The following is an 18,850-nucleotide window of genomic DNA, read 5'->3' on the forward strand; positions in this document are numbered from 1 at the left end:
AGTGAATATATGTTTGCTAATGCTCAGTTAAACCTTAATTTTATTTGTTAAAGAAATTGTTGAATTTCTTTTGAGGGGAAAAGAAAGCAAAAGGCTTCGTTATAGAATTGTATTCAGATTAAGAAATAAACTGTTTTTCCTAGCTGCTGCTACATTCACACATCCACAGTGTGTCCTAAATTAAAAGGCCACACAGTTGTCCCAAAGCTGCTGGAGCAGCAGTAGTGTTTGTCTGGCTGCTTGCAAGTCCCTGTTACTGAGCAGAAGTCCATTATATTTGTGTACTGTGTAATCAAAGAATTCAAAGAGCAGATCTCTTTGATTCTGAGGCAGTATTGGTGTGGTGAAATGAAGGTGTAACTGTTGCACTTCTGTATGCTCTGATGACACAAGTGAAAGTAACATCTGGCAAAGACTTAAAGGTACACAGGAAAACCCCTTCATCCTGTCTTCATTGAAATTACTATTTATTGTCACCAGTGGAACTTAGTACAGAAATGACAGGAGAGGCTAGTCATTCCTGTGTGCTCAAGCAGTACAGCTGTTACTTACACATAGCCCCTTGTAAGTCTGTAATATAGATATTTTTATATGTGTGTATATATGTATGTGTGCATTGGCAGCAGGAATAGACATGCATTAGTCACACAAAGTAGAATTCAGAAACTTGACAGATTTGCCATCCAGTTTTTCTGACTAGGCTTAACAGTAAAGGAAATCATGAAGCTTGGAAATGCTGAAATCAAGCACTAGTTTATGCAGTTGATGTCTCCTGCTACCCACCTCTTGTTCTCCTTTTTCTGGCCTCAGCTAGTCTTAGTATTTAACTTTGCAACTAATCTGATTCTCAGGTGCTTTGTGACAGATCTACTAGAAGTTGTGAAAGAAAATTATTCTTTAAAAAAGTTACCTTATTTCTAAATCCTGAAAACAGAATAGAAAAACCCTTGCATAGTACCACTAAACAGAGAAATGCAATAGCTGATTGTAATAGTGCTGGTAAATTTCTCTTTTAATGAATTCTTGAATGTGGAAAGTAAAGGTATCCAAACTAATTGTTGAAGACTTCTTTGAATACATGTGCTCTTAAGTGTAAATACTGCTTTTATACTTTAGTATTATGTCACAGAAACCTGTGAGAAATAGATTAAATTAATAATTCATAGAGAATACTCTCACAATATATTTTTGTATTAGGATATAAATCACTCTTGCATAATAGGAGGACATTTTTGTCTCCATAGGGAGTATTGCTTCTAGACCTGACTTTTTAATGTCATTTTGTATGGTTTCCTGTCAATTCCTGAATAGAATTGATTCATGAATATAAATGTGTGCTGGGGAGTATCTGCAAACTTCTTTATCTGTTGGAACTAAGTTTAAGTATCTATGATAATCTGAAATTACTGTCTTATAAAGAAATACTGTTACAATTGTAAATCTGTTTCCCTAACTGTCTTTGTTTATTTTAGAGAAACCACAGATAATCTTTCAATACCAAATCAAAAAGGATCATTTACTAATATTTCAGGTACTTAATATCTAGTTACAGAACATACAAGCTGTTTCTCTTTCTGCTCAAAAACTATTTTGTAGGAAAACATTACCAAAGGCAAAGTAAGAAAATGTTTTATAGCAGAGTTCTGATTAGAGGCACTGCCTCTTAATTGCAGATATTATTCCAAGTGATTTTAAACTGAATTTTTCTTCAGGCTAAGTGCTCAGACCACTGGACAGGATATTCTCCATATAAGCATTCATTGATGCAGTAATCCAAGAGGCTGGGAAAGCCAAAAATCACAAACTTTTCCTAGCTGAGGAGAAATTTAAATTTCCACTTGATGAAAAATAACTTGACCTATGATTGTTAGAGAATTGAGACCTGTTTACATTGACTTACCAAAAAAATGGACATTTTTTCCAAATGAAAATGCCTATACATTTCTAGCTATGGATTTGCATTTCTTATTCTGATAATATAAGTTTGCATATAAAGAATAATATTAAGTGCTTACTGTGTGGCTAAAGTTTGGCATTTTTGATACTTGTTTTGTTGAGCACTGATACAATGTGTGGTGGTGGTGATTTTTAAAGAAACACTTCTCATACACACAGTTACACACTATTGCATAACAGGGAGGGAGAGAGGCCATGTGTAACTTGGGGGGGTTGTTGTGGAGGTTTTCAGCAGCTTTTTAATCCCTCTACTACACTGCTTTTAGATTATTAATATTTGCGAATTTTCTGTTTCTTGTTACTTGTTGTATAAAGAAATACTATAAACTAAAATGATGTGTTTGCATTTTAGGTGTGTTTGAATCACATGGAACTCTTGTAGTGCCTAACGTTAGTGTTATAGCTCCTGAAAAATTATCTGCCAGTGCCAGGCGTCGTCAAGAAATTCAGGTACACACACATCAAATATGTATTCAGAAGTGATCCTTAGAAGTGAAGGAATGGTAGAATTTATTCTTCCCATTATCAGCTAATTTAAACAAATTTATCCTGTTTGTTCTTTATTCATAAAGTAAACGAGGAACAACACAAATGGTTGAAGGCAAAAACCACCCTTTTTAACAGGCTGTTAGGGATTATCTGTGACATCATGGCTCAGCTATCATTGTGGATATATATTAGAAATCTTACTTTAGGAACTGTGGTTCTGGAACTGTCCTTTCCTTTTTCTTTCTCCCTAAACACTGAAGTGTGTTAAAGGTTGGTGTGGTTTAACCTCAGCCAACAGCCAAGCCCCACACAGCTGCTCATTCACTCCCCCACCAGCGGGATCAGGGAGAGAACCAGAAGGGTAAAAGCCAGAAAACCCCTGGATTGAGATAGACAGTTTAATAGGGAAAGCAAAACAAGGAATGAATTCAGTGCTTCCCATGGGCAGGGAGGTGTTCAGCCATCTCCAGGAAAGCCGGGCCCCATCTTCTGTAATGATCACACCATCACTCCAAATATACCCCCTTCTTCCCCCAACTTGATATACTGAGCATGATGTCACATGGTCTGCAATGTCCCTTTGGTCAGTTGGGGTCACTGCCCTGGCTGTATCCTCTCCCAGCCTCCCATGCACCCCCAGCTTCCTCACCAGTGTGGCCATAGGAAAAGCAGAAAAGGCCTTGGCTCTGTGTTATCAATCAAGTTATATTTTTTTTTAAAGAAGTAGTTTATGCAGCAGTGGGGGAAGAAGTTGGAAAATTCTTTAAACTTCAGTACAATAGTGTTTGATCCCTATATCTGTAGCTAATAGTCTTGTACCAGTTATTGCTTCCTTACTTACCTTTTTATCAGTGATTTAACTGCTCAGCAATAACAAAAACATCTGTTCTCAATCCTGTGTTCAGCAAAAATCCAAAACAGAGCCCCATGCCAGCCACTGTGAAGAAAGCTATCTCTACCTCAGACAAAACCAGCACAAAGTTGCAAGTTCATCATACTTTTAATTTGTAGTATGTTTGTAAAAGATACTTCATGTATTTTATTTAATTATGTTGTCTCAAACTAAAGGCCTAAGAAAAAACTGCAGATTTTAAAAAACACACAAAAAACTCCAAACCAAAACAGTAACAAAACACCCCTACAATTCTGCCTAAAGCATGATATTATAGTAATGCAGAAAACATTCAGTGATGCTACAAACAAATGTCAGTTTTCTTGTTTAGCATTATTAGCCTCAAGATATTTAGAGTACATGGTAAAACAGAACTGTAATCTTAGCCCCTTTTCAGTCCAAACTTGGATGTGCAACAAAAAAATCTCCCCAATTAAGAGTTCTCACAACCCAAATAAAGAAGTGGATGTTATTCTCTGAACTAAACAAACTTACTGTCTTCAGGTTTTGAATATGTAAAAGCAACTTTTCCAAAGTACAAAAGACAACATAATGCAAGGCTGCAACTACATTTGTAAATTGCTACCTTTGCAGGACCACTAGCTTGCTCTGAAAAAAGGTGGTATATAAGGCATGACCCATATTTTGGTTTGGCTTTCAAAAGCCATCCTCCTTTAGCTGGAGGTGATTCACTGCATCCAGTAACAGTTTCTTTTAAAGTCATCTAACACCCAGAAACAGAGGGCAGTCTTCACTAGTTCTGTAAGCATCCACTTTGTTCTGTCTGCTTTAGCACCGTGCCAGTATTATCAAGTGTGCACTTCACACTTCAAGAGTGTCTCAGCCCCAGTCTCCTTCCTCTGCTCATCAAAGATTACTGTGAATTTTTTACAGAAAATTATATTAAACATTTGTTTAAATATGATGGAGTTCTACATCCTGTTAGAAGCAGCCTCTTTTGTTCTCATCTATGCAATACAAAATCAGTGCTCCCAACCTGTGTCACACAAACAGTGTATTTTACTTTTGCCTATCTCTTGTTCCCAGGTACAAACAAGACTTCAGACATTCGTTTCTAGCCTGCAACAGAAAACAAGTGAGATTGAGATTTTAGCAGTAAGTATTTGGCAGAAGCCTGAATTAATTCCAAATTCTTAATTGCAGTGGATGATGCCATTCCTGTCTAGAAAAAACTACTGCCAATTGCCTCACTTCAGCATATCCCAATGAATCAAACTTCTGGTCTGTTTCTCTGATACTTGAAAAGTATCTCAAATTGTGTGTATGTGGCAGTTGCATGGAATAAAATTTAACAAGCATTTAGTTGTAAGCTCTTAAGCTGTAATTACACCAACTAATGTGGTGGATGTAATAACTTGCTCCTGCTAGATTTGCACTTCCATTTAAGCCAACATACCTCTTGTTTGTATATAGCTTTTAGACTTCACTGACCATGTCATAAAGAACTTTAAAATGATGTGTGCTTTTCAGGAAACATAACTGCCTATTTGCACCTATGTGCAACTTTCCATAATGGAAACTGTCATGAATAGTTTAAAAGGTTTTAATCATTTTAAACTAAGTTCCCAGTTTTAGCAGCATGAGTACTTCTCTGGAAATCAAAAAGTCTGACTCCCTTTAGTATAGCTCATCTCTAGTTGGCAAACTGGTAACAGAGAACTGTTGAGTATTGATTTCTTGGCATTTTTACAGGTTGATCTACCAAAAGCAACTGTGATACACTTCTTATCATTAGAGGTAAGCTTTTAAGCATTGTCATTAGAACTGTAACTGAACACAATAGATGATAAATTCTGTTCCAAATGAAGTGAAGTATAAAATTCACTCATTCTAGATTTCTTTCAAGTTTGAATTAGGCTTAAAACTTAAAAGGATTTTTTTACCCACGGAGGTTGACTGAGAAAAAGCTTTCTGTCAAATGCCCAGGTTACACAAGACAGCATTAGGAAGTCCTAATCCAAAGCTCTGAGGTTTTTTCCCCAAGAATAGTTATCTAAAATTAAATCTTAACTGCCATTTTTCAGAAACCAGTAAGTATTAATAGCAGTTTCAACAAAGGTGTTCTTGAAGCTCTTAATGAAGGAGAACCCAAAATACAGAGGCAATTGTTTCAAGTACAGCAGCTGGAGCATCCCTTAGTGAAGCCAAGATATAAAGGGGATGTATATTATATTGAAACCTTTAACAACTCAGGAACTACTCAGTGATGCATGAAAGATGACAACTCCAAAAACAAAGCTTTCTTCTTTTCTCCAATGACAGCACTAGCTTAAGAAAGAGATGGATGCCTCTCCACCCCCTAAAAAACCCAAACTCAAGAATGGCATCCTACTGGAAGTGCATTTAGTACTTTCCTACCTTTTATCTGCTGCTCCGAAGCAGTGCTTGTCTGGTAATCAGACAGCATTTCAAAACACTTTCAAAATACTTAGCTCATCCAGTCTGAATCAATCACGGAGGTAGTTTATCGCCTTTTACTTAAAAAAACCCCATAATTTTAATACATATGCACACTTGTATCATTCACTTTTGATCACCATTACATCACAGTTACTGTATTCTGCCCAGCACTGCCAAGCTGAGACAGCCCTTTCCATTGCTTATGTCTTTTTAGCATTGAAATGTATTAGGAAACTGATCACTAAATTAACATTTTTTCCTTAAAAGAAGTAAGTTGCATGTGTTGTTGACATTCATCATGTTTGAAAGCTGTTTAATTAAAGAGCATTGCCATTACACAGTATTTAGAAGGCTGCATCCTACTGGGATAAGTATTTCCTTCACAAAAGAACGTAAGACTAGCATAGTTCCTTGTCATTTTTTTTTTCTTAGCTTGATGGAGATAGACAAGCCTTTGATGCCACTGTGAGACAGCTGATGTCACGATGGCCAAAGCAGAGGTCTTCATATTTACAAGCAATTTGTGATGAAATTTACAGTCTCAAAATGGAAAAGAGGTAAAATTGTTAAACTCTTATGGGTACATAAACTGCCTCAGGTTTTTTCTGTATTGAAACTAGAAGGTGCTCCTGTCTTCCACTTTCCCCTTGCTCTGAGGCAAAAACTCAGGAAATGTGTATAGTTCCTTCAAAACTGTAGGACTGGTCACTAACCCTCACTTACTAATAAAATATAAATTCTTGGCCATGTAAATTCTTCATTTTTCTAAGTCTTTTCAAGAAGCTCTAGAATGTATTGCCACTTTTATCTCACTTGCTGCTATGTTAATAAAAATTAATAGCAGACAACTATGTACAGTCAGGTATCCTGCTATACATAGTACATAGACTTCTATATATGTAAATATACATATATAACATACACATCTACACTGCTACATAAAAGCCCTTTTTTCTGATGAGAGGAACTCAGGTTGTTTTTTAAAACTCAGTGAGCACATTTAATTTCTCCTGCTTTGAAATAATATGCTGGCAGGCACAGGTGGGAGAGTGCCCAGTTCTGTGCAAACGTGATGGATGCTCTCCCAACACGTTCAGTAAAGCCCATTTCTGTTTTGTAAGCATAAAAACGTTTATGTTCAACTCATAGTCTCCCTGTTGGATTCTGGTAGGCTGATACAGATAGTCTGGACACATCCAGTATGTCCAGTTTTAAACCTCAAATTGTCAAACGTTGTATGTACTGGTCCACTTGAGACCTTGATATTTATGCCTAATTATGGGTTTCATTTTCTTGAAACCTTTGTTCCACTTGAAGGTACTACTAAACATTTAAGGAAGACTAAAACTTTGGTTCCTTTTTCTTGGATGCACCAAAATTGCTCCAGGTTTGCCACTTACTAAAGCAGCTACATAGCAAGTAAAGAACCTTTTTTTTTCTTTGTGGGCCTTGCAAGGCTGTGAGCAACAGAACCCAGGTAACGTTCCATACAATGCTGGGTATGAATGTCATACAGTCCCTGACTATCTTCCTATCCCATTTAGGGCCTGAGCACTACTTAGCCATAAGCCTTCAGAACACTAAAGTGAAAACTGAACAAACAACATCAGTGGAAAGACAATGAGGGGGAAATTGTAGTCACAGCCAAACAAACTAAAACTTACTGATTTTCTACTAAATCTTTACTGCTATCTTATTGTGAGGATTTGTTACAGGAATTGCAGCATTCAAAGCTGCAGTTTCAAAACTGTAAAATTCTTTTTTCTTTCCCTCTGCAGGGTTCCTGCACTTATACTGTACAGCTACCGAGATGAATACAAGGTTTTGTTTTAGTACTTAAGGCATCTTTTATGGGGGATGCTTCTACAAATGGACAGCAGTGTTTAAAAGGAATTTCAAAAAGCTGTTACAATGCAAGACAGGCAACTAGTGCCTTTTTCTGTGTCCAAATTGCATTTCCTGTACAATATTGTCCTGGTTCAGGCCAGGACAAGGTTAATATTTGCTGTAGCTGGGAGCAGGGTGGCCAGCACCCAGAGGTTGATCTGTACCACCTCACACCATTGCTGGGGCTCTTCCACGTGGGCACAGTGTGGCAGAGGGAGCACTTGGGTCGTGTTGTTTCTGTGGACTCGTTCACCTTTCCTGTACCCTCTGCCACTGGTATTGTTGCTGTTATTGTTTCCAGCAAATACTTACCTCAACCTGTGCTCTTTATTTCCTGTGCCTCCCAGTTCTCTTCTCCAGCCACCAGCAGGGGGAGGAAGTAGTGAGTGGCACATGGATTCAGCTGGAGCACTAAACTAGGACATTCCTAAACCATAACAAATACAAAACTAAATGCTTTCAAAATGTGGAAGTGATTGTTTTATGGGCAATTAAGGAGTAAGTCTGACTATACCCACAGGTATAGTAGGTATTATTACGTAGTTCTTGCTTCTTATGCTACACAAATCAGCTGTACAGATGTAAAACTGCTTTTTTTTAATAGTTTCAGAATGCCTTTTATGCAACAGTAGTACTGCAACAAGAAATGTCAGTTCTAGAATTATGAAAGAACAAATTACCTTTAACAAATTGTTTAAAAAAAATTTTGAGGAGTTTTTATGAAATAAAAACTGCTGAGCCTTATTGAAATACTCATTACAAGCCTTTTGTGTGTCATTTTTGGTTGGGTTTTTTAACCTAATGTTTTAATTTATGTATAAAATATGGTAGATTTCAGGCTGAGAGTTGTTACAAGCCTGGCTGCCTGTGTTTGTCCTGTTTGTACTTTTGCATTTAAATCAAGCTTATGCGAGATGAAGGTTTCAGACCTGCAAAACCTAAACCAAAGACTGTAAAGAGAAACAGTAACCTGCATGTGCTTGAGGCATAACCAAAGTTTTGAACTAACTTTCTTTACCCAAGTTGTCAGATTAAGTTTGAAGTAGTAGTAATGATCATAGTATTGTAATTACGTTCTTGAAGCTAAACTGTAACACAACACCATCAGGAAGAATCAAGCTGAGAAACTACGATTAACAACAGCAGCAGCCATAGTTAACTACATATTATATTTCACATCAAAACACTGGATGAATATGCAGAAATGTTAAGGAGTTTTAGAAATACCCTCCCTCGCCACTTGGTACCTTTTGTTTAAAAAACCTCTTTCTTTCTCTAACTCAAATGATTGCCATTTGCAGGCTCCTTACAATAATAAATACCTACTTTTTCTACCAAGAAACTAGCAAAGAAGGCAAAGTTAAAACATGTGAAGTAACTTGCAAGACAAATCAAAAAAACTTCTGAGAACCATGAACAGCAATGCCCAAAGCAGCAGCATCAGACAATCCTAAAGCTATAGGTAACTGTGCCATTCCCAGCAATTCACCAAGTCACATCAGTCATTACACCCAATCCATTTCTCATGATCTTTAATAGGAGCAATTACATATTTACTTTTTACATCTGCTCATATGAAGGAAAGAAAATTCAGATTTCTGAAAATACTGGAGGATGATGTTAAAAAAAAAAAAAAAAAGTTTAGGTGACATGAGCATTTTTAAGCCATGTCTGAAGGGAAGATGATGCAGAGTCCTACCCTCCCCCTACCCTGAGCCCAGGTCAGAACAGCTGGAGGCTGTGAGTGGAGAGTGAAGGCTCTGCAAGAACTCGAGCACTGTGCTGGTTGCCTTGGGGGATATCTGCACTGCATCATGTAGACACGGCTCTCAGATTAAGACAGAAACAGGAAAGCAGCTGTTCCTGATAACATGTTGGCACCTGCTTTCCCTAGAACTACTGAGGCTCATCTATAACACTGGGCATCTGTCATTGAGGCTCCTGCTCCAGTCTTGTTTTGCTTCTGGCACGGTGCATTTCTCCTCACCCTGTGCTACCCCCCAGACAGGTTTTACACCACAGAGTAAACAGCAGCAGTGTAAGTACAAACTAGCTGAGTGTAAAGCTATTTCAGTATAATGCTGTACATACTCCTGCCATACAACAACCCAAAGAAAGCACCTCTGCTCTCAGTTTAAACACAAGTACTGATCACATCCCAGTATCCTGCTGGAAGGAAAGCCAAAGACAAGTGGTAACTCAAAAAGAAATGGACTTTGCTTTGAGCAAGGGTCAAGTCTATTACAGTGATGGTAGCACACTGTCCATCCCATCACTGTGTTGCTTTACTCTTCTTGGCCTTGCTTTTCTTGTCTTTCTTCTTCAAGCCATCCATGTTAGCTCTTAGCAAATTTGAGTATGCCTGAAAGAACAAATAGAACCATTTAAAAGAACCCCAAATACCTAAATGACAATAAGCAAGAGGTAACATTTTATGTATCACTAATGGCAAATTACCTGCCTTTTCCCAGAGAATCATGCCCTTATACCCTGCACCAGGAAAATACTGTTTCTAAACCAATGTGCAAGGTTAGATAAAATAAAACAGGATTTTTTTAAAAACAGTTTAAGATCAATGGGTATTCTAAGTTAGTTTCTGTGGCAGTTCAGCTCAGAATCAACCTGTTCACAGCTGTCCAGTGCTTCCAAGAGACCACTTCTACTACTTACAGAAAATAAGGATAAAAGGCATACAAAACTTACCATCTGGAATTTATTTACTTCCTTTGAGCTCACCTACAAAAGTAATACTGGAGGTTAACCATGAAAACTCTGGATTCTATTACAGATTCAAGTATCAGTACATGTTTACCTACAAGTTACCATCTGGTCTTTTTTAGCAGCAGTTGGATCAACTTACCGCATTCAGTGGCCAATGTGCTGTACTGGTACCTCATAGGACTTCACTGACTTAGAAAACTGAAAACACTCCTTGATTAACAAAACCTTCTACAGGCCATTCATCCCTAAGTCACGTTTACAAATGGGAAGAATGTGAAAAAAGCATTCAAAGAAAGGTTTGATTCACTTGTGGGGCCATAAAAATGCTGCAGCTCAGATTCTCAACTGTTTCTCAAGGTAACGTTTTTCCTTGTGTCATATCAGAGCAGAGCTAAAGCCTTTCCCAGTCCCCCATTCAAAGTAAACACACATCAGGTTTTCAACTTTCAGTTAACATTTTCTCAAGTTCCACTTAAAATATGGAACATTAAATCAAAAACACACAGAGCCACTAATCTTTCTAACTTAAAAGTTGTCACTTACCACTGTGCTAATTTTCTTCTTTCCATCAGTTGCTCTTAGGAGACACTTATTGTCTGCTGGTTCAAAACTTTCCACGTGGCCTTTGCGTGGAACTGGTTTTGTTCGGCCATCATCTGTATTAAAAAAGCATTTTTATTCTTATTAAAATCAACAGATGCCTTTTGATGTGAGATCTGCTCATGAGCAGATCTGTAAAACACCTTGGAATTTCAGGCCAACTAAACTAACTGCTGCCAAATTGCTCTTACTATAGAACCCCAGAAGAATCTGTGCTGTAAACTTTATCTGCCAGCAAAAATGAAGTAAATCCTCCACCCGATGTGCTGAATGCCTTGGCGGCTCAAGCAGCAGCATGTTTTAAATGCCCATCACCCTGCTGCCTCCATACATGGCCTCTTCAGTAGTGTCAGCTAGCCGGGAACCAGAGGAACATCAACATACAAAAACAACATAAGAACTCTCCTTTTACAGAAAACTAACCATTTTCACTTACTGTTTAACTATCAGAAAGTCACAGTATTTCCTGCAGTTTGAAATTCAGTCTTACTCAAAAGTTATTAGTACTTATAGTACTAATTTTTAGTCCTATAACTAATAGTTTAGGACTAACAGTAATAGTGGTACCACCAGTGCTTAGGGTTTGTCCCTATGACCGCTCTTGTCTTCAGATACCCCGGATTACAACTGCATCGCTTAAAACACCTGGTAACAAAGATCAGATTTATAGGAACACCTCTTTAATCCAGTAACAAACTCAAAACTCACATTTCTTCAGCGTTATGAAAACGCTCCCGGAAGTCCTGCACTTCTGGAAGAGCCTGGTGAGCTCCGTCAGGAACTGCAGGGGAAAGAGACGCGTCTGTGGCTGGGGCTGCCACAGGAGCCCCGGGCTCTGCTCCCCGCCCGGCCCAGCTCCTCTGCCCCCCCTGAGGGCAGCACGGGGAAAGGGGCCACCTCAGCTCAAGCTGCAGGACACCAAGTCCCAGCGGTTCTGACTCCCAACACGGGCTCTGACCGCCCCGGCCCTCCCGCGCTTCTCCCTCGCCGAGACAGAGTCCCGGGCACCGCGACGGCCGCTCCCCTCCCACGCAGCGGCTCCCACGCTACCGGGGCCGGCGTCGCCGCGGGGCTTTGCGGGGCCTCCTCTCTCCCTCTTTCCCTCTCTCCGTCCCACGCCCCGCGGCGGCACACGGGGCTCATTCCCGCCCCGTTCCCGGCGGGCCGCGGCCCCGCACCTGCTCGCTCTCCAGCAGCACCATCCTGCTCCCTCCGGAAGGGCCGCCTGCGCACGCGCAGCGCGGGGAGCGCCACGTCAGCGCCGCGGGCTGGGCGGGCTCGGGGCGGCCCCGCCCGGCGCCATTACACCGGCCCGAGCCCGGCCCCGAGCCCGCCCGGCCCCGCCCGGCCCGAGCCCGGCCCAGCGCCATTCCACCAGCCCCGCCCGGCCCCGAGCCCGGCCCAGCCATTCCAGCGGCCCCGCCCGCCCCCGGAGCCTGGAGGCCGCGTTCCCAGCCCGCGTGTCGCTCGCAGGCTTCACCTGGGACCGGCCTATGGCCCCCAGTGCGGACGGCGGTTAAGGGCGGGATTTGAGATTAAACGAAGCAGACCCCTGGGTTTGTGCAAAGCCATTAGAAGGGAAAGCTGCGGCTGGCGGTGCCGGGTGAGCCCTCCCACCCGGGACACTGGAGGCTCCTGAGGGGAGGTTTCTGTCAGGCCTGTCATAGTCAGTGCAGGAGCGCACAGAGGCAGCGCATGGCCTAGTGCCTTTGTGTGCTTATCACTAGGAAAATACATCAAGTTTTCCTCCACAGACCTAACAAAAGTGGAAGATAATGCCTTACAGATTAAAAGGAAAAACTACTCTCAGGCTGATAGGTTCTTGAGTCCCCGAGGAATTCACGCTGTTCGTTTCTGGGCTCTGGTCTATGCTCTAGACAGAACCGAAATACTGTCTGGCATTATCATTCTCGTGCTGGGGGTGTTGTTTCGTATAGGAAACAACACGCGATAATAAGAAAGTCTAGTCACTCCGAAAGTACTTTTTAGAGTCCACAATTACTCGCGGTCCTCTTGCAGGTTCGGCGGGAGGCAGTAGAGGGTGCTGTGATTGCACACACAGAAATTGAGCTGCCGAAAGAACAAGGAAACAAATATCCAAGAAGCCGGTCATTGCAGCACGGCCGTGGTTGATGAAAATCTACCAGGTTATTAAGGTACCTCCATTATGTTAGAGTCGAGGGAAGTGTAGAGATCCAGCACTACTTTTCCCACTTCGTGGATGGTTATCATCCTCCTGATGCTTTTGCACTTACGTTATTTGCAGTTGAGGACGAAAGAGTTCAGTAAAATAAATTCCATTGTTTCTCATGGCATTAAAAATCTCATAAAAAAGGAGGAATATGTGTTATTGAAGCTTCCTGAAAACAGGCATTCTAAGGGGACTCCATCTGTGGCTGGAAGTACTGGTATGCCAAAGCCCTGCAGAGGTAGTAAGTGATGGCCCCTGCCCCTCCCGGCCTGCAGTCAGTGGGCACAGCAAGCAAAGATGGGTGGATGCATGGAGTCATTGCTGACATGTGCTTCCTCTAAGCCTGCCTGGTTGCTGGAGAAGTCATACTCTTGACTACAAGAGGTTGTTTTGTCAGAAATCAGAGTAGGATTGTGTTTTCAAGAGAACCCTGACCATGGACAATGTAAGAGTGTTGCAGGTTTTTATAGGCAACTTGTGAAAGAAGAGCAGAAATGGAAAAACTAAAACAATTGCAACATACTCCCCCTTGGAAATGGTCACAGGCACTGGAAGGCAGAAGTACATTTCCACTCATGCTTGCCAAAAGAGAAGATGGGTGGTCTTGTGGCTGAAACACAGGGACTGCAACTCTCACCTGAATTCTGACTGTTGACTTCACCAGAGAAGTCTTGTGTTGCCATGAACTGCTCTCCTAACTTCTCTGTGCCACAGCTCTTCCTTATCAAGGTGGAGAAACATTATATGTAGTTTTTCTCTTAAACCTTTGACACAACAAAAAGCATCAGTGCCTGTGGGAAGGACACCACAGAGTTTTTTTTCCCCTAATCTCCCCACTCTGTTAGACACGACCTCTGTTACTGAGGTGCACCTTCAGGCTGTAGTGGTGCCCATCTTGATGTAGCTGAGGTGTCAGTAGCAGTGTAGGTGCCACATCAGAGACAGTACAAAGATACAGGGCATCCACCTCTCCAGGCAGATTTCCTTGCAGGAATCTCTGACACTAAAAAGTTCTGGTTCTGCTGTATGCTAGAAGAAGGGACAAAGAGGAAACTGCTGTAAAGAACTCCAGAGAGCTGCATTAAGTTTATGTTTTTCAAATCTGTTTTTTTATCAGCAATTTTTTTGAAAATATATTTGTCTCACTGCTAATAAAAGAAGTGGCTCCACTGAACTGCTGAATTTCTTTCCACAAGAAAGAAGGAGGATTTTTTTTTTCTTCATCTGTGCATGTGTGTTAGCTTATCTTCCCAATCTTGAAGTTGTTTTTCAAGCCAGAATGTCACAATTTAATTGGGGGAGAAGCCTTAAGCACAACTTGCAAACAAGGTGAAAATGGAACATTTTTAACGATTCCTTTCCAAAAAATAGATGGAACAGGGGAATGCTGACATTGCTTTACTTTTGCCAAAGGCTGCCAGCACTCCAAGGGAATAAGCTATTCAGCTGGCGAAAAAGTGCTGAACAAACACTGAAGGAGCTAAAGGGATACTCCCAATCATGATATACTCGCTTTTCACTCTATCTCCTGCTCCAGTCTGATGTCTTTCCCCTCACCCCACGCCCTCACAAAAAAAAAAAAAAAAAAAAAAAAAAAAAAAAAAAAAAAAAGGAAATAGAAAAAAGAAGAAAAAAAAAAAAGAAAAAAAAAAAAAAGAAAAGGCAGGTTGGATTAAAACAGTAGCAAGAGGAATTGGTGGATCCTGAGAGTTGGCAGGGGTATTAGTATTTTGTAACCTGATCTGTCATGTGACCAGGGCCAGGCAATAAAAATAAGTCTCCTACCAGCCCTTCTGTTTGCTCAACTTTATTATATGGTGTCAGTGGAGAACTAGGGGTTTTTTCTTTTTCTTTTTTATTTTGGCAAAAATTTAGCAAATGAAGCCACCTGAATCATTAAATCCTGAAGGAAATCTGGCAGAGAACTGGAGGAGGTTGTTGCTGCGCTTCCAAGTTTTCCTGGAAGCAAGCATGTACTGAAGAGAAAAGAAGAAGGTGAAATTGTCTCTCCTAAATGCGGTGGGAGGGGCAGGAAGCAGAAAAACAAAACTATTAGAAGTAAATTAAATTCTTGATCAACCTTGGTAGAGGTTGGCAAAGATCTATTCTAATTAGCCACCAATGATTACTACTCGTTATGGACTAGCACACACACATATTCAGCTGCTGCACACTACAGTGAGCAGAAATGTAATAACATACTGTAAATTACTGTTTGCTCACCACAGCGCTCAAGATGAGTTAATAACAGATAATGGCCCACAATTCACAAGTGGATCATTCTGGTAATTCTCTTTGATCTGTAAGTTCAAGAATACCACGTCAAAGTATAGCTATGCACAGGAAAAAGAGTCAGTGTTAGAGCAAAAGCCCAGTAACAGTCTCCTTCCCTTTACAAGTCTATCATTAGCACTGTTAAAACAGAGATGCTCCCTCACTGCCTTACTGGCCTCACCAGATCTGAGATTAATAGGCAAAGGAACAGCCTTCTAGAGCCAACATTTAACAGAGGCTGGTTGGGCAGAAAGACTATTAAACTGGAATAGCTACCAAAACATCCCTAAGCCCTGTGCCAGGAGAGTAAAGAAGAAAAGTTTTAAAAAGAGGAAGGCACAGTTATTCTTTTTTTCTGATATTAGGTGGATTTCCAACAAAGCAATCAGTTGGTTACATTTGTACAGGTGAATGTTAATCCTGAGATTGGATCTTAACCTTCTTTGTAAGTGGCCCTTGTGAAACAAAAGACATGCAAGGGGACAATGATCGGAGACCTGTTGATCAAGATAGATACAGAGGCACAAAGCACTGTTATTTGCCTCATCAGCTGGTAATCCTGAAAAAGATAAAGATTCTGAATACTTTAGAGGTTCCAACAGAGAACTAAGTGAGGTGTTTTAGAAACATCTTTCTGAGACCACATTATGACACCAGAAAGCTGCTGAGTGAGAATCTTCTCCTGGTGAGAAGGCCAACTTCTGAAGAGAAGATCTCCTCAAGAAATATGTTCCTTATGTTGTAGGAACCAATTCATTTACCCAAAGCTCTTCCCTAAGCATTTCTGTTCATTTTAGCAAATCTCTCCTATTCTATTTAATATCATGTCGTATTTACACATAATGAGTTTCAAGATAGGTTAAGTGTAACTGTGAGTTCAACAGACACTGACTTTCATTGTGTAATAGCAATGTTAACAGTGGTTTATATTTTGTAAGGGAGACCAGGAAATAGATATGGATACCTTTCTTGAAACTCTAATGCACCACATTACTGTTGTAGTGCAAATCAAAGCCTATCTGAGTGAGACACCAAAAAATTGTTGGAAAAGGCCTACATGGTTTTGAAGTACCATCCAGATTTTAGAAAGTTTCCCTGTCAAAGAAGATAAGGGATCTATATTTACCATATTAAGTGTCCCACACATACTTGAAGTAGTTTTGTGACAAGCCCCCATCTCACAAAAAATAGGGGGGAAAGGGCTGGAAGAAAAGCGCAGATGCAGAGTTGTTCATCTGGACAAGTGATGGTGTCATCTGTGCTCTCTAAGGAGACCTTGGAATGGCATGTATGTACTGAATCCATGAATAATGCTGTAGCGCTCAACACACTTCTGGGAACAATGAAATTAAAGAGCCAATTCACTTAACTCCCAAAAGGGCCTAGGGACAAGAAGCAACATGTCATGATACGTGTTTAGCTTGAAGGATGGAGCAAGCAAAAGACAATTTCACATTCCTCCAAATCCAATGCAAAACACTGGAGGAAAATGGTCAGATAAAAACAAAGAGAGATGCAATTTGAACATCCACCCTATGTTTTGATTGGTCCCAGTAACTTTCAGCTATGAGTAGAGCAGAGCAGAGTATAAGAACAGTCTGTTCTGAAGGAGTGCACCTGCGAGCTGTGCTGTCCTGCCTGTCCCCTCTGCCACCTCTGCTGGGAAGTGACACTGCACTGCACACACAGATATCAACTAGAGACTGTGTGGCTGTGAGTGTGGCACCGTGGGTTTGTGACATAAGGACTCAGCATGGTTTCAGTTAGTCTTTGTAAGTCATCTGTGAACTCCACAAGTGCAGGATCAAGCCTGTATGTGATGCACCTTCTGGGTGCTCTAGAAATGATGTTTACCAAAGCTCACATCTCCTCTCTCCAGCCGGAAGAGTATATCTAGTCATCACTTCATTTAGTATGGCAGATTTTTAAGTAGACACAAAATGTCTGGTTAAGAGCTGTGCAAAGCATCAGGGAGGTAATTAAGTTGGAGCTCAAGAGTAATGAGGTGACAGAGATTAGGTTGAGCATCATTTCTTTCACATCGATGTGTCCTACTTTCAGAAAGACAGAAATGCACTTGTGAAAAATTTCCACCAGACATTCCCAGTGAGGTTACAGGATTTTTTTTAAACTATATAAGTTTTTAAAAGATCAAATGAAGAATATCACAACATATAAAAAACCAAAAACTAAACCAAAACAAATCAACAGGAATTTTAGGTCAGCAGAATGCCACCAGGGAAGATAACATTGTCCTTGATATCAGAGATCACTTGGGGATGTGTAATTAGAAAGGGAGCCACAATGTCATTGCTATCCTCTGTTTGCAGTCTCATCAGAAGGACAGAAACCCCAGCAGCATGTATTCTCTTGATACCGTGGGGTGTTGCTGTCTCAGGAAGAAAAGGGTCACCTACCACCTCACCAGCACTATTTCCTGCCTCTGTTGAGGATGCCCAGCAAAGCGAGACCTGGCTGGACTTCTAAGGTTTAAGGATCACAACAAAAGCTGCAGCACATGTAAAACAATAGTTTCTTCATAGCTCAAGTAATGATGTCTGATACAAGATTTGCACATCACAAAAAAAAAGACAGTCAAGTTCCTTACCAGATGAGTGAGGTGACAAAGACTGGCTTAGACATCATAGCTCTCACTTCCTTAAGCCCTAATTTTGGAAAAACAGGGCTTTAACTGTTACCACTAGATATTTTCTTGTAAGAGCTGCCAAGTGTACCTACTTATTCAAGATTTAGTGGTACGTTTTGCTCTTCCTTAAACACTCCTCCAAATGTCCCGACACTTTCTAGGAATAGGGTGTCAGTGCAGAGGCCACTCTGCACAGCCAGCAGCTGCCCTGGGATCGCTGGGTCAGCGGCTGGAGGAAGCAGTTTCCTGTTTTGCTGGTGCTCAATGCCACTTAACAATAGGGGGAAAGAAAAAACTGCAGGGTCTAGGCATTGCAAAGCTGTTTTCTACATGAGCTGTCCGCCTGCCTTCCCCCTCTGCTCTGGACACCCCCACCTCACACACCCACCCCCAGCTGGTGGATGGCAGCACCAGAGAGGAGGCAGAGACCCTCGAGGCTGAGGTACCTCTGCCATATAAACAGCCTGGACCCCATGTAGGTGAATCTGAAACAGCAGGCTGGATATTACTAGTTCGTGTCTTTTCTTCTGCCTCCTGTGAGAGAGAAAATGAGAATCATGTGCAGGGCTTCTGGAGCGTCAGTGTCAGCAAGCATCACTCGTGCCTTCTTACAACACCTAAAACATCTCGTCCATCATAGTAGATGGTTTTCAACACCATCCTGAGATAACTGTTTCCAGCAGTGGTCAGTTCATTAGGGCAGAAACAACACTGGCTGTGATTTCTCATTCTGCCTTTCTGAAACTTGTCCTTCTTCTCTAGCGTTTGCTCA

General features: G+C 41.0%; 2 protein-coding genes across 4 annotated transcripts in view; one reads left to right on the top strand and one right to left on the bottom strand.

The window, feature by feature from the left end:
* Nucleotides 1-8,401, top strand: part of EIF2AK4 (eukaryotic translation initiation factor 2 alpha kinase 4) — a gene marked incomplete at its 5' end in the record, with an annotated part of 42,285 nt that extends 33,884 nt beyond the window's left edge. For 2 of the 3 annotated variants that reach the window (XM_083864490.1, XM_083864489.1), the window contains 6 exons: nucleotides 1,473-1,531; nucleotides 2,309-2,406; nucleotides 4,385-4,453; nucleotides 5,051-5,095; nucleotides 6,191-6,315; nucleotides 7,537-8,401. In XM_083864490.1, coding sequence (XP_083720616.1) covers nucleotides 1,473-1,531; nucleotides 2,309-2,406; nucleotides 4,385-4,453; nucleotides 5,051-5,095; nucleotides 6,191-6,315; nucleotides 7,537-7,591 — 451 coding nt within the window. In that variant the 3' untranslated portion in view covers nucleotides 7,592-8,401. Of the gene's footprint in view, nucleotides 1-1,472; nucleotides 1,532-2,308; nucleotides 2,407-4,384; nucleotides 4,454-5,050; nucleotides 5,096-6,190; nucleotides 6,316-7,536 lie in introns of those variants that run through there. The other variant, XR_014590465.1, reaches the window with a different exon arrangement.
* Nucleotides 8,402-9,160: 759 nt separating this feature from the next.
* SRP14 (signal recognition particle 14) lies at nucleotides 9,161-12,228 on the bottom strand. Its single transcript, XM_083864498.1, has 5 exons — nucleotides 12,145-12,228; nucleotides 11,675-11,747; nucleotides 10,910-11,022; nucleotides 10,349-10,381; nucleotides 9,161-10,007 (listed from the first exon to the last, which is right to left on the bottom strand). Exons 1-5 carry the CDS (start codon nucleotides 12,166-12,168, stop codon nucleotides 9,918-9,920), a joined length of 333 nt encoding a protein of 110 aa, XP_083720624.1. The 5' UTR covers nucleotides 12,169-12,228; the 3' UTR covers nucleotides 9,161-9,917.
* Nucleotides 12,229-18,850: the final 6,622 nt, after the last annotated feature.

This window comes from Zosterops lateralis (assembly GCF_965231275.1).
Source record: "Zosterops lateralis genome assembly, chromosome: 6".
NCBI lineage: Eukaryota > Metazoa > Chordata > Aves > Passeriformes > Zosteropidae > Zosterops > Zosterops lateralis.

Bases quoted from the DNA above. Each gene is read 5' to 3' on its own strand.
- SRP14 (XM_083864498.1), bottom strand. From the start codon at position 12,168: ATGGTGCTGCTGGAGAGCGAGCAG. The intron at 11,023-11,674 runs GTGAGTTTTGAG...TTTTTAATACAG, and splicing joins TTTCATAACGCTGAAGAAAT to ATGATGGCCGAACAAAACCA. The intron at 10,382-10,909 runs GTAAGTGACAAC...TTACTTTTGTAG, and splicing joins AGAAGAAAATTAGCACAGTG to GTGAGCTCAAAGGAAGTAAA.